General features: G+C 43.0%; 1 protein-coding gene across 1 annotated transcript in view; it reads right to left on the bottom strand.

Annotated features, from left to right (window-relative positions):
* Positions 1–3,797: 3,797 nt before the first annotated feature.
* HMGA2 (high mobility group AT-hook 2) overlaps positions 3,798–25,890 on the bottom strand; it is a 121,607-nt gene continuing 99,514 nt past the window's right edge. Inside the window, exon 5 of the mRNA XM_030480221.1 lies at positions 3,798–7,011. Coding sequence (XP_030336081.1) covers positions 6,964–7,011 — 48 coding nt within the window. The 3' untranslated portion in view covers positions 3,798–6,963. The remainder of the gene's footprint in view (positions 7,012–25,890) is intronic.

Raw genomic sequence — 25,890 nt, 5'->3', positions numbered from 1 at the left:
AGACCCCTTTCTCCCTGCAAAGAAGGTGACCTGTTGACATGTCATTGTGATACCTCTGAGGCCTATGGGGACTATAACTGGGCACTGAGGTGGATCTCCAGGACGTTGCTAGTAACACAACAACCACCATATGTGGTTCTGCTTTTCTCCTGTCTTTTCCTGTTTTGGGGAGACCAAAAGTCTGGATTGCAGAGGGAGATGCCAGCAGGTGACATTCCCCAGGTCTTGGATCTCACTGAAGTTACTGTGTGTTGGGATATAAATGCCAAATCTAAACCATCCCAAAGAGAGCACATTATGAACATTCGGCAAAAACAGTCTTATTAACAGCGCCTTAGATAGGTAGAGATTAATTTGTCTTGGCCGCAAGCATGGCTGCAGTCTAGGAGTGGTAATGCACTGTAAACACCTTTAGGCCATGTCAGGCCTCATAAAACCCCTATCTTAGACTGTGTTGTAGCTTTAAAGACAATACTCTTCAGTTAAGTAGGACCAAAGTAACTCCTTCTATGCATCTGCTGAGACGATTTGTTTTAAAATATTGATTTAAGTTTTTTGGTTTTATTATGTAATAAATATTGCTAAAAACTGTGGGTTTATGGCAAATGTGTTCCAATGCAATAAAAATGTGCTTATTTTTCTGCCTACTCACTGAACTGAGAATAAAATGCCTTAAGGGACTATATATATTTAATTGATTTTCTGAATTAAAACCCTCTACGATTAAAATCATAATCTTTGGTGGTCCCACATAATATTTTGTAGCTGACATAACGTAATGTAATCTTGTTTTTTGATGGGACTTCTGCATTTGCTAGGTTTCCTCTCTGGCTAATTAATGTTTCTGCCTGCCATTGATTTTTCAGATCCACCCAGCTTTCATTTGTTATTTTTTTTCACTGATTATTTTAATAGTGTGCCTTAATGTAGCATATGTTTGGATTCCTGCTCTAGCTTTACCCTACCTGCCTACATTACTAACACTGTAAAGCTCTTCCTTTATATGACAATGTAATGCTTTTAGCTGTGCCTAATTAGCTCCATTGTAGTAGGGAAGCAATGTTGAAGACTTGCATCTTACCTCCTAATGTTTCAATTTCCCCTTTTGCTAGCAGATAAAAGCTGATGATAATCTTGTGCTACAGGTCTGGGGCACAACCATCTGTAGCTTTATTTTAGAGTGTAAACAGGTGGATTGCTTCCCAGTCGTCATGGTTTAAGCCCAGCTGGGCTTAAACCACGACACCACTTAACCTGCTACCACAGTGGACTGTTATCTTCAGGCTAATCATAATTACATTCATGTACCTTCAGAGGATGTTAATTACAGGAAGATGCTTTCTCTTTTGTGAATACTGGAACAAGTGCACTGCAAGTCTGGAACACTAAAGGGCGGGAAAAGCATTAAAGCACAGGTTAAGCAAAGAAATGAAAAAAAATTTCTAACACGCCAAAAAGTTGTTTGGGTGGCAAATGGGAAAAAAAGGTGGGAATGAAAAAGACATGTTAAACCTCACTGTTACATGGAGGTGTATCAGCCTGGAAGATAAGAGAAACAGCAGAGCTTGTCACGCCAACTGAAGGACACGAGATTGGTCAGAGCAACAACTTGGTCAGAATTGTTGCCAGAGATGTCCTGGAGCAAGGTGGAGTGCGTGCATGGGGCAGCTTTGCTCCTCGTGCACCCGCGAGTGAGGTGGGGTAGCAAAGGGATAGAGGTTTCCCTGTCACTAGTGCCTCTTAGCATGGCACGCAGCCCATGGGTCCAGGAGCCAGGCAGGAACAGAGCATTAACCCACATTGACTGTGACAGGGATGAAATGTCCAGACAGCAAGGATGACTTTATTTTTCAGACAATGTATATAACACGCAGTGTCAGACATTCATTTGACTGGGCAAGTAGATGTAATGGTTTGGTTTGGAAGGGACCTCAAAGCTCATCTGGTTCCAACACCCCTGCCATGGGCAGGGACACCTTCCACTAGTCCAGGTTGCTCCAAGCCCCATCCAACCTGGCCTTGAGCACTGCCAGGGATGGGGCAGCCACAGCTTCTCTGGACAACCTGTTCAATAAAGCTTCAATTGGTATTATTTCTGAATCAAGGCAGCATATAGAAATTGAAACTTTATTTGTACTGAAGGCTATATGACAAAGTACTTTTGTACATTTAACAATTAATGTGATCAGGAAGATGGTGGGAGATTAAAAAAAAGAAGAATTGAGTGGCAGAAGTTCTTCATCTATGTATGCAGAGGTGCCAGGGTGAGAAACATTCCTTCATTCAGGCTTCAGGTGAAGTTCGAGGTGTGACAAATCTGACTCCTCTTTGTGATCAGAGAAACACGTTGCCGTTGCGCTGGATCCTGTCTGTAATGATGACCAGAGCAGATGTTTTGGGTTTCAAAAAAGCTACGGACAATTAAATTGCTGTGCAAGGCACTGGCAGCGCCAGCTTTCAGTAATTCCCCGTCTCTGCGTGGATGTGATGTGATGGGAGTGGAAAGCCAAAGCAGAAACTTAATATGACCCTTGCCACAGGCATCTTGGATAAAGCACTCTTGGCCACTAGACAAACGCAGGCCTTCATCCTGCAGAAGCTGATTAGTTTTATACACACAAATAGTCCCACTGTGGCATGAAGCGTGCAGAAGTTTATTGGAGGGTGCCCCGAGAAGGGAAGTGGGAGTGAAGCAAGCTGGAGGAATGACTAATAAGTAGAGGGGAGTTAAGCAGAGGGTAGCAGAAGTTCAGCTACTTGGCTGATCCGTTAGGTGGGTGGGTTACAGCTGGAGCATCACATCAGATAAAGCAACAGGAAGAGCTGAGTGATAGCAGCCACAGGGAAAAAGACCACCAGGAAGTCTGGAAAGTGGAATGATTCTTTAATACCACTGAGGAGAGTGAGAAAGGAAGGTACATAGTGTGATGAACGCAATTACTCACATCTCTGACTCAGGACTGAATGGGTGTTATTTCTTTATGCTTTTTTTGTGATTGTATTTTGGTTATATTTTACAAGTAACCAAGTCCAAAGAGAACATGCTGTGAAGCCGTTGGGAAAGCAGACGTTACTATGCCAAAGGCGATTAGGGGGAGAGTTTGCAACTGAGTGAACACAAAGAATGTGTAAACCTAAACATCTGAGGAATTAGTATCTGAACAACCACCTTAGGTGAGAGAGGCAGAGTTGCAAATATGAATCAATGGACATGCACCACGATCCTTAAAACTCTCTGTAACAGGCAGGGGGACCATTGTAAGAGCAAATGAAGAGAAGAAGCCAGAAGAATCCTGCCCAACTTGCCTGTGACAGTCTTGCCGGGGGGGGTGGGGAGGCTTTTAATGCAGAGTCTCCTGAGCTCCTCAATTTGTGCCCCAGACCATAACCCTGTCTCTGCTGCTCTGAGTATCTGCTCTTTTTAACCTAATGGCTGCAAAATGGAGACTCCATAAACTTGGATGCAAACTGTGATCTTGCCTGAAAAGAGGAGAAGGCTCATCATCTTGGTGGGTCACCAAGAGGCAGGTCTGAGGCCAGCCCACAAAACCCACTTCAGCCTGGCCCGTGCGATGGTGTTTCCTGTCAGGTGGGCAAGATTGCCACACCCAAAGTGCATGGCTTAGCCCTTAGCTCAGCACAGTGAGTCCCAGGCCAGGAATGGGTGCCTCACCTTTAGGGGAGAGTCACAGGATGTGTCCATCTGCCGAGCACCAGCCCTGGGGCCCCTAAAAGCAAACACACTTCTTCTGGGGCACACGCCTATGGTCTTGGGACAAAAAAAAAGACTCCTTGCATGCAAAGCTTTTACAAATTTGGTCACTGTGACCAAACTTTATTACCCATTTTATGGAACTGTGACAAAAGTCTAAGAATCAAACAACATGGGGATCACAGAGGCTATTATGTTTATTGTGCTGAACAGACTGTGATAATCCATTAAAGGAACATTTTCAACAAGCAAGCGATTCGAAGTACAATCATAGACAGCAACTCTACACGAAGAACAAAGCGTAAAGTTAGAAGACACTCAAAAGAAAAAGTAAACTGTAGTTAAACATCTTGAAGTGTTTTTTTTCTTTTTCCTGCAAACACACCTCTCTTGCAGAAATGGTAAAGAGTTAAATGTCCAGTCTTAGTTAGCAGTGACCACTGACAGCAAAGAACAGTCGTATAAAATTTATCTCCCACAAAAATAAACTATATATATAAAAAATTTTATGATGTTCTCACTGATTCAATGGCCACATGCAATTTTTCAGTCTGAAAAAATGAGGTATAGTAGGCCCTAAGAGGTAGTAATGTGTTTTGATTGTACTACAATATATAGAAAACATAAGATTCAGTTCAGAGTGGTAAGTCTCTCGGAGGTTGAAGCGTGACACACACCCAGCCATTACTTCTGTGTCATCCACTGAATACTGTGGTTTTAAAAAATGCAAAAATAAAACCCCTAAACAGACTTGCTTAAGGCTTGATTTGATGTCTTTTGAAGTCAGCAGAATTCCTTCTACTACCTTCAAGTGACACTGGATTTGGCCTGTTAGAGCTACTGTATAGCTAGGATTATTTCTCTTTCACTCAGTATTAATGTGTCTAGTTGTAATACTCCGATCAGCTCTTTCTCAGCGATTTCCGCCACTGAACCCTCTGTGGGCATTCAAGGAGGTCCGTATTTCTTGACACTGCCTCTTGGAAGAAGCCAGTAAGTAGTTATCTTCAACTGCATTTGGCTCGGTACTAAAGCCATACTAACAGACGTCTTCCTGAGAAACTACCCCTGGCCCAGTTATTAATACAATGGTAAAAAGTACTGACTAGGAAAGAGAGGAAGAAGGGAAATAAAACAGAACCACAGAAAGCGAAATAGGAGGAGAGAAAGAGAAGGAACAACAAAAGTGAGAGAGAGGAGAACAAAAAAACCTCTACATAAGAAGCATTTAAAATAAATCTGGCTGAAACATATTACAAAATCACATTTGTGTAAAATACACGAAAATACTTGTCAAGTATTTTCTTACAATCTACTAACTTATTTTTTTTTAAACACATATTTGTGATTGCATTATGCAAAAGCTGAGCTTGTTGCTTCCCACCTACAAAGCTTCAAGTTTCTTTGAAGGGTTTTTTTTTTTGTTCTTTTTTTTTTTTTTTTAATACGAAAGTAATTTAAAATGTGTTCATTTTCCGCAAGTTATTTTACAAAAATAGTTTTCAATTAGGGATTAGTTGCAGTCCTAACTGTTTCAAACGTCTCAAAACTAATGCTGAAAGTAACAAGTTCATTCCATTTAAAGTCTGGAGGTAGGTCTTTGTCAATCAATTAGTCCATTTCTTTAAACAATTCGAGGTACAAACTTGGACAGTAATATTTAAACATTACAGCTAAATTTTTTTCTATGTCATGTAGTGTCATTGAAAATTATCCTCACAAACCTATCAGCAATTCAGTACAAAAATATATTCAAGTTAACAGTACATTACACAGAAGTCTAGCAGAGAATAGGGTAAGTACATTAAAAAAACCAAACCAAACCAAAACAAAAAAACAAACCAAGAGAAAGAAAAATACATAGTCATGCCAAAACACAATAAAGATATTGCTTCCTTAACTGCCATTAAGTGTTGAAGTAGAAATAAGGAGAAAATGCAGATACTCATGATTATCTACCCAGTAAAAAATTCCTGCATTGAATGTATATAGCAGCATGTATTTATCAGTCTGTTGAGTTATTTGTAAAAATCAGAGGTAGCATTGAATAGTGGAGTAATATTGCATCTGGTGCTAAAAGTGCTGCTTTGAATGAAAAGATGGAAAACTGTCACTGGCACAGAGGTGCTCAGCGAACCATCCTATGTCAAAATACATTGCTTAAAGTAATGCACGAGCTTAGCTGAGGTACGTGGTGTTTGTTCTTACATGAGGACTGATGAGTACTGAGGAGAGATGCAATTCTTTTGAAATACTGGTACAGGGCAAGTGGATTTAGTCGAAACTAAGCAAAACATCTGGATCATTTTTGTTTGGATAAATTAATGGTTAATTTTGAGGTACCTTTCTGTATGTTTTAAAACACTTTTCTCAATAAAGACTTAGTCATTCATGGCATAAGGTGTTTGGTGTCAGTCATTTTTGTTTCCATAGAAAATGCCTGGATCTACAGAAAGCCAACTCTGGCTTCCTATCGTCCAGAAGATGAGGGCTGTTCATTTTGTATACTACTACTTCTGCTGATATGTTTGTATCTGTAATTATACAATGTATCTTTGTCTTTCTTCCCTTTTGCAAAATGAAAAGTACCTTTTCGTGTTGATTTCTTTCTTCTGCTTACCAGCTGAATGAAGTGAAAGATCAGCTTTCAATTTTTTTCCTGAAATAACAGTAAGTCTTAAAAAAAAAAAAAAATAAAAATAATCAAGTACAAGTCTACAAGAAGGTTACAAGAGAAAAAGAGTAGTATCTATTCCCTATCTTTGGTGTTCTAAAACAGGGAGTTCACTAAGTAGGGAGTGGGTTGCTGGAAGAGTTGCAAGGCTTTAGTGTTACACACTCAGCCTTTCCTATTTCAATGCCCATTATAATGACTATGTTACAAGTTAATTGTTTATATGCAGTGCAGTGAATGACATAAACCTGATTCGGAGCTCTTTTTGACCCATTCACCCTTACTTAGCAGCTCAAATGAACTATTAGTAGGTTAAGAAAAAAGAAAACAGTAATTAAAAGTTGCATCGTTAATCTGTGTTCCCATTGTGTTACAGCAGTTTTTCACTAAACCTGGGACTGTGAAGGGATTACAAAAAAGATGATTAGTCAAATCCTTTTTAAGGTTATGCGATTTCCCGCCCCCCCCAGGCAAAAGTGGAAAGACCATGGCAATAGAAAAAAAGTGGTCAAGGCAGTGTCTTCTCCCTTCAAAAGACCCAACTGCTGATGAGGTAGAAATTGCATGGTGTGGTCTCCTAGTCTTCCTCTGCAGACTCTTGTGAGGACGTTTCTTCAGTCTCTTCCTAGAATACACAAACAGAAAAAATAAATACTGTGGCAACTGTGTGTCTTACGCTGCTGACAATTACCTCTTGAGCTAACAAAATGCCCTTTACAGCTGCTGTGACATCTCAAGAGCCACCTTGGAAAGGAGGTGTAGGTCCCCTGCTCTCTGATCTCCCCACTTTTCCCCACCAGGCTTTCCACCTACCCCAGGAGGTGCCAAGAAAAAGTAATCTGTGCCATGCTCTGTCAAGGGTCTCTTATGGCCAGCAGACATCAACAGCTAGAAAATGGAAAGCATTTTGAGCAGGTAAGCTAAGGCTCTGGGAAGCTTTCTTCTCCTTATCAGCTGTTCTCCTCTGCCGTAGTGCTGCCTTAATGTTTGCCTTCAGCAGGCCTGACCAAATGCGATGCTCTTACACTGCTTATTTAACAAATGTGCAGTACCTTTCAGGACACGGGTGGTAAACTGGGGGAAATAAACATTTCTAATGAAAGGGGCTGTCAGTGAAAAGTTGTTTTTTATCAAAGGCTGCACATCATCGCCTAAGACAGCACGTGAAAAAGATCTAGGAAGAAGAGGAATTTACCCCCTCAGCCAACTGAGACCTTTGAAGAATGACCAGCTTAAAACAGCTTATAACAGTCTTCATACTTTAATAGATCTGATTTTCCACATGGCTTCATTTTGTCTGGGTGGCTAACTGACACAATTTATAACTCTCTTCCTTTCCCAGGCCACTACAGTACACCATTCAGCAAAGCATGCCTTAAAGCTTGCCTGCATTATATGACCAAACTTCCATTCATTAGTGTTTGAAACACCTCAGCTGTGAAGGGCTCCTAAATGCTACCATGTGTGACACTGCTGCAGAGGAGCGGCATCAAGGAAAAAAACTGGGCTTTAATCATAGGCCACTGCTCACTGCAATCCCCTTTCAAAAGGTTTCAACCTCCCCCCCCACCTCCCCACAAGAAAAGACTGAAAAAAGCTGTAAATCCAGGGAATAAACATAAGTATAAATGAATGGATGACAGCTTAAAAAATATAACCATAGCAGCATCAAGCCATGAGATTTCACACTGGTTTTGTTTAGTCTGCTTTGGGTTATGTGGGAAATGTGAAAAGCATGAAGCAAACAGTCCCCCCTCTCCCTTCAAACCCCCACCCCCTGCTAAAGCTTGGGCCTCAGATATTTAAGCCAGTAGGTTTATACCTCTTGACTAGGAAACAGTCCATGACCCTGGGGTACTCTCTCGAGCACCAGGCACAAAGAAAGATGTAGCATGATCAAAGCCGTGGATAGAGGAAAGAGAGCAAAGCCAAGTGTCAGCTGCCCTCTGACCCTGAATTTTCAATTAATATTTAAATTCCAGAAGACACTGATCTATCATGCAGATGAACAATTTCTTCCTCACAACTCATGCCCACTTGTAGCAGTGTTATATTCACAGTGCTGCTATGGAAATGATCACAAAATGATCAAGCAAATTTTACTCCGTCCCTGGCGGCATTGGCGGACCTGAGCTCACTCTCCATCAAATCCCATTAATGCGTAAAGGATTTTCCCTGCTTATCTTCCTCGCAGAACAGGGACTGTGACTGTTACAACATGTAAGTCAAGAAGAAAAATGGTATCTACAGGCATCTAACGAAGGGCTAATTTGGGCTGCCTGTGGAGAAACAGTGCAAAGTATGTTGGTTTGAGCCTTGGTAATTCAGAACTCAGGATGATGATGGCAAACACTGGCTTTGCCTCCAAGCCAAGTATTTCAGTTAAAAATTACAACTGTGGGTTCTGTGCTTTTAACATAATACAGGTAGATATGGTTTGGTATTCGATGATGACCACATGCTTCATTCCTCACAGCACCGCAGTCAGCCCTGAGCCTCTCATCATTGCTTCGCAGAAGACGGCAGTGTACATGCGAGGGCAGAGCAGCAGCTCTCTTTGTTTTATGCTTGGCTTGTCAGGAGACTACCGAAACCTGATGGACTCATTTTCCATGAAGGTAGACTTCCGATCACAGAATATGAAGGACGGGGGAGAGGCAAAGTATGTGGAAGGACTTACTTCAGAGCCCAGCCTGGGTGACCACAGAGAGCTACTTTTAGTTAAAGAGTTGCCCACTCTAGTGATTTTTACTGTCAATCTCACGATATTTCTTTTACTTATAGTCCCTGCTGCAGTGACCAAGAAAATTAATGAGAAGCTCTTCCTTCATGTGTGTATATATATATATGTTCATGTAATGAGGGATGAGTTTCTCTCATCTGCATACATACATGCAAATGTGTGTACCAGTAGTACCTGGAAGGATGAGAAATAAAAAATCAAGCTAACCTCTCCCAAATATATTTAATACTTACTAAATAATTATTAAATTACTTATTTAATAATTATTAAATAATGAAGTAATACCAGCAGACTTTGAATTCACATCAGTCCTGGGAAAGACTTTTTTCATGAAGGAAAGCTGGCAAAGGGATCAGATTGTTGTGCAGCAAAAAGAAAACCTTCCTTCATGAAGTTCATTCCTTGCAAAAGCCTAGGATAGCTCAGTTACAGATGAGTGGTTTTAAGCCAACCTATCATGTAAGTCCCTTGTCAAGACACAGATGGAGACATGATTGCTGCTCTGAAGGGCTTACAATTCAAACAAAGGGATAATACAAATCAGACATATATGCACGAAGGGACCCAAAGGAAGAAGCAAGTAGAGGTTCTGAAAGAGAAAATGCAAACGTGTAGGATCAGAACAGAGAGGGAATTTTTGCATTTGTGAAAAACTGGCTGCAAATATCAGAAGATTGTGCAGCTGTGATCCTCAACCCACCCTACGCCTCTACAGCACCTACATGCACACGTCTCCCCAAAAGACGGAGGGAGGCAGGCATTTTGAAAACTGTGCACCCCTTAGCAGTTGCAAACCAGCTCTGTGCTGAGTCATTTCAGCCAGAGATTCACTGAAGTGCGTTGCTTGGCATGTCTGGGCACTGGGCACCTCAGGGCAAGGATGCTTTACCATCAGTTAGCACCCTCCAGGCGCTTGCAACTCCTCACAGACGCACCAAGGTCGATGGCCTAGCCATGTATCACAGGATCAGCCCCTAGGCCAAAAGTGAAATACTTTGTAAGCGCAGATGTGCTTCCGATCAAGTTGAAGAGAAGGACAAAAAATCAAGAAGGAAAGCATAGTCATTAGAGCAGACGTCAGAAATCCAAGTCACTCAGTCACAGCATGATAGCCATGCAGAGCATAAATTCAGCACCACCACCGCCACAGGAAACGCTCAGCCGAGAAGCAAAGGTTTCACGTTACATGGCAGCCTTAATTCAGGTTGTTCTCACTTTTTAGGTGCATTCACTGTAGTTGTGGAGACAGAATGGTGACATGTGTTAATTGAGCGTAAATGTTCATCGACCCAGTTTTGCCTTGAACTGCTACTCCCCTGGTTATTTGTTTTCTGCTCCAGCAAGCTGGGGAGAAGCTGGGCTAGCAGACTGCAACCTGAGAAAGCTTCAGACCAACTCAGATCCGGCTAACAGGGAAGCCACAGCCATGCAGAGCTCAGGGTGAACAGGACAAGCACCTGAAGGGCAGGGTAAATACTTGCGTGCACAGCTCAGGCTTTACTCCCTGCTGCTAAGACAATATCCGAGGTAGCTCCCTGTGCATCTGTGTGCCCCTCATACGTGTATCCTCAGGGGCTGACTGGCATGAGGATGTGCTGCAGAAGCAGCTTTACTTGGCTCCATGCATGCTTATCACAGAGTGATATTGTAAGACAAACTGCAAGCTGTAAGATAAACACCCTGAGCTGTTTCCTCCCTTAATTGCTGTAACTGCCCTACCAAGCAGGGAGTGATGGGGAGCTGCTGTCTCTCCCCAAAAAAAGAGCACCAAGAAGGCTTTCTCCAAAGCTCCTATGCACACAAATGTTTAATAGGTCTTTCCTTGAGGGATATCACTAGCAAGTGCCTGGCAAATGCGGACACTGGACTGGGACCCTCATGCCTCACTGATGTTGGGCCTCAGAAGGAAAGAAAGGACAAATGCTTCACAGTGGCTTAAAGCAGGTATCTGTCCTCTGAAGGGCTACTTTGCAGGGTGGCTGGCACCACTGTTGTTGGCCCTGATTTAACAGTGGTGAAGGTAACAAAAAGGACCAGGAGGTAGGACTGCAGGCTTTAGTTAGAAGTGCTATCTGCAGCCAGCGTGTCTATTTCAACTTGCCCAACACACGATTTCACAATATGCCACCCTTGGTGGGATCTGGTTGCCTGAAGATAGGAGCCCGCGGCTGCTTTAGATGCCCTGGGTATTTCATCTGGTATCCAGCAGCCGGGCCAGAAGAGTCCTCGTCTTCTGTGTCATGCCTGCCTGCCTTGCGTGGATGTCTGTGATCCCCTGGGACGCCTAAAAGGGCACAGAACAGCAGTGTCGAAATGCGTGGACCCACTAACCCTCTCCAGAGTGATGATGACCCCTGCGTTTCAAGTTTCCCCACTGTGGGAAACAAACTAGTGTATACTGCAGGAACATGTGAAGTGATAACCACTAGCATGCGCATTTCATTCCTGAAGCTCAGAGAAGAGCATTCCCCCACCTACACAGGGCAACTGTTTGGCATTTTTGTAAAAATGTTTGTTCTGTTCTAATACCCTGGGGCAAAGCTCCTTCATGGCTATTTCAAGGTTAATTGTCTTTGTGTCAAAAAGCTCACTGACAATTCCACTGGCAATTCATTTTTTTCACCTTCTGCTCATGAATTTCTGAACTGCGGATTTAAAAAAACTAGAACCAGTTTTGTGAGATGAACTGAACTGCAGGATCACAGTAATACTACATATGGAGCCTCTGACTTTGTCAGAGCTCTTATTTTATAGCAAAGTATTAGCTATTGGCACAGATTTTGCTGGCTGCTTTCTAAGCCCGAGAGGGTATGCTTGAATAGATATGTCAAAAAGAACTGCTGACAAGAGCAACTTGCAAACTGTGGACCATTGTCTGTTGTTAACTTGTCTGAAATCCCCTGGCATGCAAGCTAATATTTTCAGAGGAGTCCCTGAAGGCAGTGCCTCCTATTGCAGATGCAGGGGGCCAGGCTGCGCCCTGCTGAGACACAGTGCCAATGCACCAAACTGCTTTAGAAATTCTTATAGCACTAAGAGACACTCAAAGCAGGTTTGCTCTGTGTGAAGCTTAGGGTGGGATCTGCTGCTTCGAGCTACTTCATTCTGCAAAGTACACTGACAAGCTCAGTGACAGCTGTCTCAGCAGTAAGGCAAAGTTTAACTCCAGAAGCTGGATTCAGAGCTCAAATTGGTGCAGGTATTTACTTCACACATCACAATAAACGGACTTATTGGGGCAGAGGAGATCACCGTGGCCATGTACAGGAAGGCCACACAACTCTTCTTACTGCTGGATTAAAGCATGTTTTTAAGAAGGGCACCTAAGGAAGTTATTTCAATACAGAAACTCTGTATCCCAATACACATGAGTAAACCAGCCTGCAAGCAAGAAATTCCTCTCACTGCAAGAAGGAACACAACTCCTCTAGCTTGATGACTAAAAGCACAGCTAAAAACTTTGCCTACAGAGCAGTTCTGGAGCCCCACTCCCCTTGCCCAGCACTGTTCCTATAGTCCTTGACTAAGACATTCCATGACATGGGACAGCCCTGGGGGTAGTGAGCAGGCAGGTCTCCCCAAGGAAGCAAAACTCAGTACTTAAATGACATTAAACAGAGGGACAAATAGAGACATGGCAGTTGATGGGGAAGTTTTGGGTTGAGATTTAAGGAGTGGAAACCACTCCTTAAATGTGTAAGTTCCTATGGACTTAGCCTCTAATGGCCCACCTTGTCATGTAAGGATGTTGGCGTTCTAAAGACCACAGACTTGGTCATAGTGTGAGTCCAGTATTTGGATACCAGCAAAGAGCCTTGCTGAGCTGCTGCTTAACATTCCCAATGCCCAAGTGCATGCTGTTGGGCATATGCAGAGCTGCCTGCTGCTCTTAGGAGCACCCTAAGGGCTGGCGAGTATCTTAAAGATCATTTTGACTTGGAAATGCCCTCAAAGTTTCCACGCTCAAGAAGGCAATGCGCAAAAGACAGCAAGGATAAGACTTATCTTTGAATGTTCATGTACACAATAGCACTGGTTTGGAAACTCATATGCAGACCTGTTTCGAAATCCTCATGCTCTCTTGATTTGAACCAGATACTTCAAGCAGGGTTTTCTACCTTGTTCAAAGAAGCTTACACCCACCCAGCTGTTGTGTATGGAGGATGCATCTTTATGCTGTTGAAGTCACTCCACTTTTATATAAATAATCAAATATTTTGTGAGGGATGGAAAAGGAGCAGAGAGAATAAAGCAAAGCACTGATGCTGTACTGCAGGTGACCAGCATGTGGCTTCAGAGCTGCACGTTTAATAACCAAATTAAGGGTGTCCCCTCCTTTCACTGCTGGACCAATACTGCTTGACTAGCAAAAAGGCTGCTCATGGGGATTACTGGATAATCCACATCTCCAGCTGTTGGAGGAAGTGAACTAGCTGGGGCAGCCAGAGAGAACTTCCTGGGACTGCGCTGGGACTCAGCTGTTGGTGAGCATGGCCCAGGCCAACAACAGTGGGCAGGGTGGGAGAGAGCTACCATCCTTGCATGCCCAGGAACCACTCCTACAGAGCCCCTTCTTCTGCTGGAGGAAGTGTCTCGCAAGGCTTTGCCACGTTATGGTCCTTGATAACAGGTTCAGATAACTGGAGGGGATCAGGACAGTGCTCGGGAGGATCCCTACAGGACAGGGCAGGACAGGACAGGACATCCCTCTTTAAATATAGATTCAGATCTCTTTTTCCTGTTAGATTAAGGGGGATTCACAAACATTTCTCTATCTGCTATCTTATCTCCCACTAGGAGAACTATTTGATATAATGGAGTGATAATGAATCTCCCTGATTACTCTGAGAGAAAAGGCTTATCTGACACCGGACTTTTAAAGCCAGGAGGGCTCACACTGAGAACTTCCAGAGACAGGAATTAGGCTGGCTGATGTTTAGATACCTTAAAAAGTACCTGCCTTAGGCTCTGCTTTTCGACGTCTGTTACAGATGGGCATGAATGAACCTCAGCTCCAGGTGCCCAACTTTGCCATGTATTTTAGAGCAGCCCTGAAGTTAACTCAGCGATGAGGCTTCTGCAAGGCAGCAGGTCACTCAGCGCTGAAGCCTGTGCTGCTGAAGCCTTTTGAAATTGAGACTCGGCTGTCTAAATTACGTCAGGCCAGATTTCTTAAACACGTTTTGGCATCTGAGTATAGCAAGTGCCTTTTTGACCTAAGCAGGTCAAACCACTTTGAAAAAATCTGTTCTCCATGTGATTAAAAGGAGACTAAAAATCTCCAGCTAAATCTCAGCACAGGTCAGAAGAATTTTGCAGGAAGCACCATTTAAAGTCTGCAAAGCACAGACCTGAAGTGAAAATGGTGCTTGAAGCAATCACGGGTGCTGTGCTAACACTGACAGAGATGTATTTTGTCTTGGAGAGCTTCAACCCTACAAGATGTAAACAGTTCTGGTGGGAAGGAAATAAAATATTAAGGAAAAGGAGGCAGCAGCACTATTAGAAACATATACAACTGAGCTGGACTAACCCCAACTTTGAGAAGCTGCTCTTACAAACCTCTTGTGGAGCTGTAAGCTGGAGGAGTGGTAAACTGCTCGCATTCACACAGCACACCACGCTCCAGAGCCAAAATCCAGGCTGGAGCGTAAGGCAAGCAGAGGGTCTAATAATAGTCTCTAATCACTAATATGTATGTCCATAATTAGGTGAAATTGCAAAAAGAAAGGTGGATTTCAATCTTTAAAAATGCTTAGGCTTGCACAGTTCACTAAAACTCTGTGGGTCACTGCATTAGCTCCGCTTTCTTGTGGCAATGGGGACAGCAAAGCCGGAAGGGATCCTGGAGCCCACACAGGTAAGCCTGAGGGAGTCTGCCTTCCTCCTGAGCCCCTGTGGCACTTGAAACAGCGCCAATTTCTGTGCGTATTTTATACTGAGTGACAGAAGGAGGACTACAGTGAAGGTCTCCCAAGAATGGAGCAGGGAAAGGAACACTAGGGCAGACTTTGAAATGGAGGTCAAACCCCCATCATTTACCTTCTACCACCTCCCCCCTATTTTAGAACATGAAAAGGAGAATGAAATAAGGTCTGTTAGTTTTCTATTCTTTTTTTCCCCTCTAAAAAGGACTACTTGTTACAGACAGGAAGCAACTGCCAGAAGTTATTCACCTCCAATCCTTTATCACTTAAAAAAGCATTACGGCCCTGTCCACAGAGCCACTGGCAATTCCGCGATTTGGAAGCACCTATCTATCTGTAATGATAAATAATAAAATAAAGTGTCTTCCCTTTTGAATCCCAGCTGAGAGATTTTGCCAAGTGATCAAACTTGTCTGAACCACGGAGCAGCAGCTTTGAAGTATTAAGAAAGAGATTGAAAACCTGCAGCCAAGAGCCGCACACACCTCATTAGGGCCCAGCCATGCGGGAAGGCCGAGCGGCAGCCGCCGGCCCCGCATACCCACTGGAAAGGGGCTGTGGGAAGGGAAGATAAAAGAGCCTTTCACAGTGGAAGTGCACCAGTGACATATTTACGAGTGCCAGCCCCGAGGCTGAGTGTCCGCGCCATGCCAGTGCAGCCCTCAGGGTGGGCAGGGGCATGGTGGCTCCGCCGCCGCCGTCACTCTTCTGCAGTCTCCCCCGGCTTTCCTCTTCCTCTCTTTTATTTTGTTTCCAAAGGAGGGAGTTTAACGTACAAGGCTCTACCTTCCCTGGGTGGTGCCTTGAAACCCCCCCCAAATGAGAAACATATTTGTGAAAGATAGCGAGCTGGGTTCTCCAATCTGGTTCAGCAGAGTTCATGTGAAACTTTGCAGTATAATTCAGCTAAATGATTTTTTTTTTGTCCTTAAAAAACCCCCCCCCAAAACCCAAACCCCAAAACAAAACAAAAACAGTAAAGCTTAACAGACTTGTAAAACACTTTTAAAAACGTCTGAAGAGTTTAATCATAGATCTTACCACACAGACACTGGTGAGGCTGTGTGCTGGCAAGTAAAGCAGAGTATTTAACTTTGAGAGCTGAAGTTCTGGGTTTAATTTTCAGTTTCAGACTAAACAGCAGGTCTGCAGCGAAAGGCAGGGCGACGACTCCTGAGCAAAACGGGGTAATGGAAATGCTTTCCTTGCAGACTTTACTGATTGTGTAACCATGGAGCACCTCTTTGTGCAGGCAAAAGCGCAAAATCAGAAAAGTTTGTGTTGGTTTTAATAAACTCCCCCCTCATTCCCTTTTTTTTACTGCAAAGAATTCTGCTGCTATTTTATTATGTAATGCTGCAGGCTAAAAATATATCCCTAATTTAAGCCATCTTGCCAATAAATCTACAAATACCAGGTAATCCAAAAAGGGTAGTTATGGTTTAATGACATACTCTTCTTGTCATCTTAATATGTTCAACTCCTAAAGGATTTAGAGTTATGCATTTAAAGATTTTTTTCAATTTCTTGAATATCTCCACACAACCTGGTGGAAAGGGTGAAAAAGTATGGTCCTCTTCAGCATAGAGCAGCAACCCAACTTCTCAAGCTCCATATGCACTGCGATCTGTGCTCCCACAGGGTGAAGCTTTTTCTTTCTCTAAGCAAGACAGTCTGATTCAAAGTGAATAGGTCTGTCCAACTTAATAGATAGTGATTATTTCCTTTTGATTCTAGAACCTTTTATGGGAGTTTCTTTTCCATTTGAACACATCTATATTCTTTAATCAAATCAGAAAAGGCATCCTGGGGGAACCGTGTGTTCAGAACGTGTTTTCTTTTAGGACTGAGACATTTACTGCAATTTACACCTCAGTGTTAATCTATTCTCCTCTTCCTAAACATAAAAAAATATTAATATAAAATACAGTTAATGTTTCACTGTATAACACAGTTCTCAGGAGACTATTAAAGTGATGGGTGAGCTGCCTACCATACTGTAACTGTCTCTTTGCTACTCTGATTTCAGTTTCCAGATTTTACCTCAAAATAAGCATGAGAATCGTGGAAGGGGAGGGGGTAAAAGCCATTCACTGCCTTGAACCTGATATCTCCCAGGTCCTAGAGCTCACATGTCCCTTCCTTCCAGACTCAAGTCTGGTTTCAATGGAGCTCTCATTTTTCTTCCCACTAATCCTGCCATGAGATCAACCATTGGTAACTCTGTGAGAAATTAAATACCAGGATGTGGGAAATCTGAGATCTGAATTCAGGCAGAATGTGGGTGATTCATTTTTTTATTTCTTTCCTTCTATTTTCCCATGATGTTGTGTGGCAAATAACTCTCCAAACCTGATATCAGACATTAGCCCCAAACATTTGACTATATTGACAGAGCAGAGGCAAAGCAAGAAATACATTAGCGATATTATATCCCTTTTTAATATAAGCGACAGTAACTTCTAAAGAGAGATTTTGGCCACATTTTCTGAAAACCTTCTGGCTTTTCCAGAATTGCCTTACAATGGGATCAGCAGCAGAACATCATGGTGGTGCTCACCATCTGCTGGAGCAGACTTCATAAAGAATTTACCATCTGTGGCATTGGGATCCCAGTGAAACAAGATCCACAATATAGTTTACTATGGTGATGTGAGTGCTACAATGCCCAACAGCCAGGCAGTCATTTTGAATGGCTTTTTTTCTTTCCTCAGAATGCGAAAAGCACATTTATTCATTTAGGTCCTGTAAGGATGAACTTAAGAAGCTCACAAATGTTAGGCTGCCCAAAGGTTTAGGTCCTTCATGCACTGCTTGGCAGAAAATCACCTACATACTCCTATAGCCTTCAACATGAAGTATCTAGGAGCATAATTCTCACTGCATAGTCTACTAAGAGGCTGTGATACGCCCAAACTTCTTACTCTGTCTATAAACAGAGCAGCACCATGCTCACAATACCCAATGAGCAATTGATGACCATGAGTTCTGAATGTCCTCTCAGATGGTAGCCTGTCTGTCACAACCAGTGCTTGCCATCTGGGTTTCTTCATACAAACACAGCACTAAGGGGCAGTACAGTAACAGCATCAATGGAAGTGATACGGGATGGAAGGTCCACCAGGAAAAATGGTTTTAGAGTGTCTACCACAATTTTATTTAGCACTGACTTTAATGAATCCTTTGCCTATGTGGTCCTCTCTGACCTGCAAGGGAGGAGGCATGCTCGTAGACCCTACCTATCCATCCCAGCCTTCATGTTTGGCTCAGGTGTCACAAGCTGATGGGCTGCCCAGGGAGGTCAGATGTCACCCCAGGGTATTATGGCAGCACTGATTCCAAGGAACCAAATTCACCGAATTCCACAAATGCCCCACTGGGACTGACAGAGGAGCTGTGAAATGGTTCTTATTCTTCTGTTCCAAGGCTGTTATTTTGAGCAACAAAGGGATCTTACAAAATTCCCCATATGTCATGCAAAACCCAGAATAAAAGAAAATATTAGCTTCTTATTGCTTCCGTCCAGAACATGTTTAAAGATGTATATCAGTTAATAAGAGCTGAGCATACTGCTCTTTTCCCTAGCCAAATCTTTTTTAATAGTGCTGGTACGCAAATACGGTGACTGACTGTCCCAGCAAATTATTTAGCAGATAAAAAATGTATTTTCATTGGTCTTAACTTTCATTGTGTTTACCTCCATTGCAGCATACCTCATTTTTAACATACAATTTGCCACAGAATTTACATGGTCCTGAACTGGTATGGCAGAGATGTAGCAATTTCTAGAAGTGGCAGATGAGCTGGGTTATAGCCCTGGAGTATCTGTTAATAGTAGTTATGTCAGGAAATAGGGCGTCTTCCAGTGAGTTGAGCTGGGTATGGAGGAGCAACAACGATTCTGACTGTGATAGATGCAGAGCCTTTATGAGAAGCTCAGGAACCAAGCTCTGAGCAAAAAGCACAGCTTTCTGACACACCTCATCTTTGCTAATTAGCATTTTGATTATTTTTATTGCTATAAGTCCAGAGGCTGATTGTTCTGGTAGTTTCAGCTTTCTGGATATCGTTCTGGAAACATCTTAAAATAATCCAGTTTCTCAGAGGGTAGCCAAGTACTGCCTAGAATCCTGAATGCCTGTGAAGTTAGATACCCAAATAGTACCAGCACAGACTCTTGTTACTCTTGGACATCTTGGCCCAAATATGTACCATGTGTATGCAAAAGTAGCACGGTTTAATTTACTCTTGACTGACATTTTTTTAAACACTGTTCCCTGGCCAGCCATCTTCCTCAATGGTGTTTCCCAAGCACATGTCACAGCCCCCTTCTCTTCTGGCTATCATTAGTGAGATTTCAGTTTGTGTCAAATCAGAGCCAAGTTCTGAACTAGATGGAGTACCTCCCTAAACAGCTTCTGTGGCCACAGCCACAGGATCAAACACAAAGCCACCCTGTCCACAGCCATTGCATGCCCATTTCGGGCTTCTTTCCCTGGCAGGGAGGGGAGAGGGAAGAGATGGGGAGAGGGTGGAGGAGAGCACCGCTGACTTAGGGAAATCTTTTAGCTCACCCCTCTGGCCTCCAGCCTTCTGCCATCAACTGCAGTGCCTGCTCCAAGCGCTATGCATGAAGAGGTTCAACAGCTGTAGTCCATGAATGTTTATGTGTGCTTGTAGGGACAGGTCTTGCCCAGCACACAGGGAAAGAGCTGCAATCTGAGAGCATGTCTGTATTGAATGGGCAAATGTGTGACAGGCGCTGCACTCAGAAAGCTGCCTCCTGCTCTAGGGCTTGTCTCAAGGGAATTAAATGCTGCATATTTAAACACTTAAAATAACCTTTTCTTGCTCTTTTTCAGAGCTGAAGGCTCCTCCTGTGTTGGGCTGTGCCATGGCACTCCTGCTCTTTGACTGACTCAGAAACTGGCTGACAAGGACACGACATCTCCAAGCAGCACACTGCAGCAGGCAAGACTCTGAACCTTCCAGACAGTCCCTGACAAGCCACGAAGCAAAAATATCTTGCTAAATCCAATTCCTTTTTAGTCACATCGAATTGTGACTGTGTGCACTCTCCTAACTCCCTTACTCAAGAAGTGAGCATCAGCACCTCAGTTTTAGCAGAAGGGGAATCACGGCACTGGGAGACTTGCCTAAAATAGGACTTGCACACTCCAGTGCTCAATGCTAATGTCTTCTAAGGAAGCAAGAGGCTTACTTGGCACAGTGCTGACTGGGGCACCTCTGCTCCTTAGGCAGCATATGGGGACACATGGACAGGCACCTCAGCCTGCCTTGTAGGCCACCCAAATACCGGATCCCAGGAAAGGCCATAAAGGGTTTCCAAGTCCCAAATAACTTGAGACAGGAGCCTGTGGGTCAGCTGCTTGGCAAGTGCTTCTTGCTCCTGCAGTGAAGCCAAGGCACCTGCTGACTTCAGGAGGAAATGGGCAGGTAGGGATCTGGGTATTTAGTGATTTTCTCCATTAAACATCCAACTTCTGCCTGCAGGGAAACAGGGCTACCTGTGCATCTGCTGGTAAATCACAAATATTGAGGGCTGGATTACAGACATTATTTGAGTATCTACTGAAGCAGTGGTTATGATGCACACTTAAATGCTTAAACTACCTTTGTAAAAACCATCTGCCTGTTCCCTTTGTGCTCTTTGTGAAATGGTGGAAATGCTGGGTGAGTTATTTCTAGATTGTCATTACTGGTAGGTACTCACATGAGCTGTGAGCAAAAGCAATTTTTATAGAAGTGATCTTTATAAAATTGGTTTGTGGTAATGGCCCTGCGGCTCCAGTGTTCACTGTGTGAAACTGTACTTGCTGGCAAAGCCTTTGCCATCCCAACACTGAGAGGCCAGCATGAACCTACCACTATCATAAAAGAAACTACAAAAATGTAAAACAAATTGCCTCATAGAGCAGAAACCCACATCTTCAGATCACTGCATGTATTTCTGATTTCTGACTCTTTAAAAGTCATTCTTTAAAAGAATATCTAAACATACTCCTGTTCTGAAAGTATTTTTTTCTTTCCTTTTCTTTCCTTCCTTCTGGTCACATAGTATCTCAACTTCTTTGTTTAATTTATCTACAGCCAAATTTCCAGAAGCAGCCATCTCAACAATGTTACTCTACCATAGCTATGTAATAAATGACAACCATAAATACTTAAAGCCCTGGAAACCTGAATCGTACACTGATTTGGGTATTTAGGTGTAGCCTCATTGAATTATGTTATTCAGAGTATATTCAGAAGTTACGTCATAAGGTAACACAAGATTTGCTGCAATACCTGGCTTCCTCTTCTAGCCCTCATTCTTTAGAACAGGTCAGTGCTTCATCTGTTCATAGAACAGATTTTTTGGGGTTTTATTTCAAAAACTGTGCTGTTTGTTGTTTTGGTTTGGTTTTTTTTCCAGTCATCAGACAAACTTTTCAGTCTCCCTGTCACAATAAACCAATCATAAAAGAAGACTGAATATGTCTTCCTTTGGAAGCCACATCATGCAGTTGCCACCAATTTGTGCTGGAAGGAGAAAAATGGTAAGGGCATAAAGCTCAGCACCCTCCACGAGTCTCTATTTATTGCATCCATAAAGAAAGCATGAGACTTTCCTGATTTCCTTGAAATCAAACGCAAACCTCTCCCAGAGCAATGGTAGGTCCATTCCTGTAGTTCAAGCATCCACCTAATTTCTTAATGGTTCTGTCTGTAGTCCACACATTTGGCATTCTAATTTTGTCTTTTTCATTTTACACCAACCAATCTTTACAGGTTGCTTGAAATATAAACAGCAGGAACTGGTAACAACGAAACATAATTTTCAAATTGGAGGCATCTTTCATAAGAGTTCCCGTGACATTATTATCCATTTGTTAAAGTGATATTTTCAAATCAGAAAAATGTTTCCAGAACACTCAAAGGCAAAATCTGGAAGGATTTTGCAAAGTGAAAGTGTTCAAAGGCCCCGAATCAAACCCTATTTTGATTTAAAAAACCCAGTTCCCAAGTGATCATAATACTGTGAAGCTTTGGAAAAACAAAAATTCCAAGGACACCTATGGGGAAAAGGGTCAATAAAAACATGAAGCTATTTATGCAAAACCTCTGACCAGTTCCAACAAGCACTCTCCCCCCATGTGGTGGTGGTGGGAGGCAGGGCACTGGGCCAGAGGGCCCACAACAGGTCCACGGCTCAGCCCCAATGGGAAAGCTTTGAGCAGCTCCAGTGGGACCAGGCTGCACATGGGAAGGGAGGTACAGTGAGTCTGAGCTGATGGAGCTGTGATAAACACTTGCTCAGCATGTGTTCACAGGGTACCAAGAGCCTCAAGTGCATATAAGATGTCCCCCACCACTGCCTATGGGAAAACATTCAGTATTTGCTTTAAAAAAAAACAATAATAAAAGAATGGTAACTGAGACTTTCAGAGGATGCTCTGGAGTGGTGTATGTAACACACATGCACTTACCTTACACTGAAGCATAAAATTCCACATATCATTAAAAAATAAAGTTTTACCTCTGGGATCTGACAACTTTTTGACTCGCCGTATCAAGAAAACCAGAAAAAGTACATGACACACAACACAGCTTGCAGGATGCAATGGGACGAACGATGAATTGAGGCACCAGGCCAACCTCCAGGGCAGTTTTGCAATGTTTCTACAGCCAAGGTTCAGTTGAGTAAGGCTGCAAGGAGGGGCTTGGACAGTGGCACACGCTCTGTCTGGTGTGTATGTATGTGTACCTACTTGAGTGCAAAGGATTTGCCATCATGTCTGTAACACTGGAAGCTTCTTTTCAACCTACTGAAGTGGATCTCCAGAGTATTTCTATCATATTTCTGCCTGAGATTTCCCAGAAGGGCAAAAATAAATTCACAGAACGCCTGAAGCTTGTGGAAGTGAAGATTTACTCCACAGCAGAGAGGCGATACAACACGTGCACCGTGGGCCTGCTGCGTGTCCCAGTGCGTCAGACCTGCCACACAACCACAACGGGTCCCAGGCCCAGCTCTGCTCACTGTCTGTTGCTCTTGGGCTGCATATGAATGTGTGAATCACAGATGTAGCTCCTGGGCTGCAGAGCCTTACTGTGTTCTACATTGAGTAGGCATATATGACGTATGCAGCTGGGGAACATATATAACTTGCGGTTGTGAGTGTGTGTGTATATATATATATTAGGACTAATTAACATGCATAACTTTATTGATACCAAGACTTAGAACTGAGTAACATGAAAAAAAATACAGCAAATCTGCATTATCTTTCCTGTACAAAATTACGCTTTTCTTTTTAGCTTTTATTCTTGTTTGGATTTGATCTTTCTGGACATTGTTTTAAAAGCATCTAATGTATTTGGCATTAGATGCCAAAGTACACTTTGTGCATTTTGGTGTACTTTTTCTGTACACTTTTTTGTGCACACCTTTCCATATACACTTTATGTATACTTTTCTGACTGTCTTTCAACTGATATGCTGTCTTTCAGACTCTCATACAAAGAATTTGAGATTTGCACAGACCTCCCAAAGAGATTATAAGAAGATTTTCAAAGGGCTGTTCTACACTCACAGTATTTCTTCTCTCCAGAATGACAAAAATAAAACATGTCCTGTTTCCAGAAAACTCTGATAGCTTTCATGATGTTTTCCTAAATATATCTATTTCCTTTCTATTACTTAAGAGTGTAACTCCCCCATATGGCTGAGTCTACAGCTGCTACAAACTGCTTAAAAATTAGGAAAATGGAGAAATTTCTATTTGGACTGCTTATTTACATACCTCGGTAAGAATATTCCCACATCATGGTTGTAAGATCTGGCTGTCATTCTTTGAAGACAGAGCAGATTTCAAAAGAGTGTCTTGGTTTTGAGGTTTAGGCACAAATTTACGTGAGAAGTGCTAAACTTACCAATGCCATGCAGTTGGGCTGCCTATCTTTTCCTCACTTTCCCAAGGAAGCGTGAGAGTGTGAGTCAGTGATCATCACAAAGATGTGTACAGACCACAGTATTTAAAGGTTTATATTAATGAGATGGGCGTGTAGATTTCCAGTGGATTTTACTGCTGCATTTACCGTCTGTGTGATGGTAAATCTTCAGCGCTCTGAGGATGTTTGAAGACACTGCAAAGGTTTATACAGGCATCTGTATGGCCCCAAACTGGACAGCAGACATCCATAAAGAGATTTAGAGCATGACGGAGCCCTGCACGATGCTTAAAATCTGGGAAACTGTGATGGGAACAGAGCTGTTCTTCATAAAATGAGAATTTTATCTGGTCTTGCTGCTTATTTTTAAAAATGACACAAACCCAAGAGGCATAGGCACTAGAATCATAGAATCATAGAATGGTTTGAGTTGGAATGGACCTTAAAGATCATCTAGTTCCAACCTACCTGACACAGGCAGGGACACCTCCCACTAGACCAGGTTACTCAAAGCCCCTGTGTCCAACCTGGCCTTGAACACTGCCAGGGATGGGGCATCCACAGCTTCTCTGGGCAATCTCTTCCAGTGTCTCACCACCCTCGTAGTCAAGAATTTCTTCCTTATATCTAATTTAAATCTCCCCTCTTTCAGTTTAAAGCCATTCCTCCTTGTCCTGTCACTACATGCCCTTGTAAAAGTCCCTCTCCAGCTTTCTTGTGGGCTCCCTTTAGGCACTGTAAGGCTGCTATAAGGTGTCCCTGGAGCCTTCTCTTCTCCAGGCTGAAGAACCCCACCTCTCTCAGCCTGTCTCCATAGCAGAGGTGCTCCAGCCCTCTGGTCATCTTCATGTCCCTCCTCTGGACTCCCTCCATGTCCCTCTTGTGTTGGAGGCTCCAGAGCTGAATGCAAGACTGCAGGTGGGGTCTCACAAGAGACCTCCTTAGGTCTGCTGGTCACGTTCCTTTTGATGCAGCCCAGCATACAGTTGGCTTCTGCGCCGCGAGTGCATGTTGAGCTTCTCATCAACCAACACTCCCAAGTCGTTCTCCCCAGCGCTCCTCTCAATCAATTCTCTGCCCAGCCTGTATTTGTGCTTGGGATTGCCCTGACTCAGGTGCAGGACCTTGTATTTGGCCTTGTTGAACTTCATGAGGTTTGCACAGGCCCACCTCTCAAGCAGCAATAGTAAGAGTAATGGTGATGTAAACTAACGCTCACTGAAATCTTTGAGAATACACCAAAAATTCAAAGCACAGGAAAGCGCTTGGGGATGAAGCCTGACCAAGAGTTTCTGCCACTTAAACCACAGCAGGCTGGGGTAACAAACTATCACACAACAGTTCTCAAGTGTAACCTCTTAGGGTCCCCACTGATGAAGAAAGGATACATTTCTAACTTAGTCCAGACTGCCACATGGTAAAGCCATCTGGGAGGATATTTTGAAGGAAACAGATGGAAAAGGAAGAGATTCCTCTGAATGTAGTGTAAGATTTACATTATCCTCCATGAACTTCCATGTAGTCCCCATGTTTATATAATTTATCACTATTCCCTTAGACAGCTCAGATTAGGAAGCCTGCATGAGCTCATGTTCTTGCTGTTAATTCTGAGTCTGAACCTCCCTCCTTTAAAGGGAAATTCAGTAGTGTAAAAAGAAATCGGAGAAAGGCAACTGGACTTAAATGAAACCCAGCAGCATGAAGTTCCTGATCGTTCCAGGAATTATACTTTTACTCCTTTACTGCTTTACCTCCTCCTTTCAACTTCAGGAAGACACTGTCATGAGCACTTGCTCACAGTGATAATTTTTGTTCTCTGCCATGTACCCACATCCAGCAAAACCTCAATGCTGTGCTAATGTAAGAAAGAGGAGGAGAG

This window comes from Strigops habroptila, chromosome 3, assembly GCF_004027225.2.
Source record: "Strigops habroptila isolate Jane chromosome 3, bStrHab1.2.pri, whole genome shotgun sequence".
NCBI lineage: Eukaryota > Metazoa > Chordata > Aves > Psittaciformes > Psittacidae > Strigops > Strigops habroptila.
This window is presented reverse-complemented; position numbering and strand designations above follow the sequence as displayed.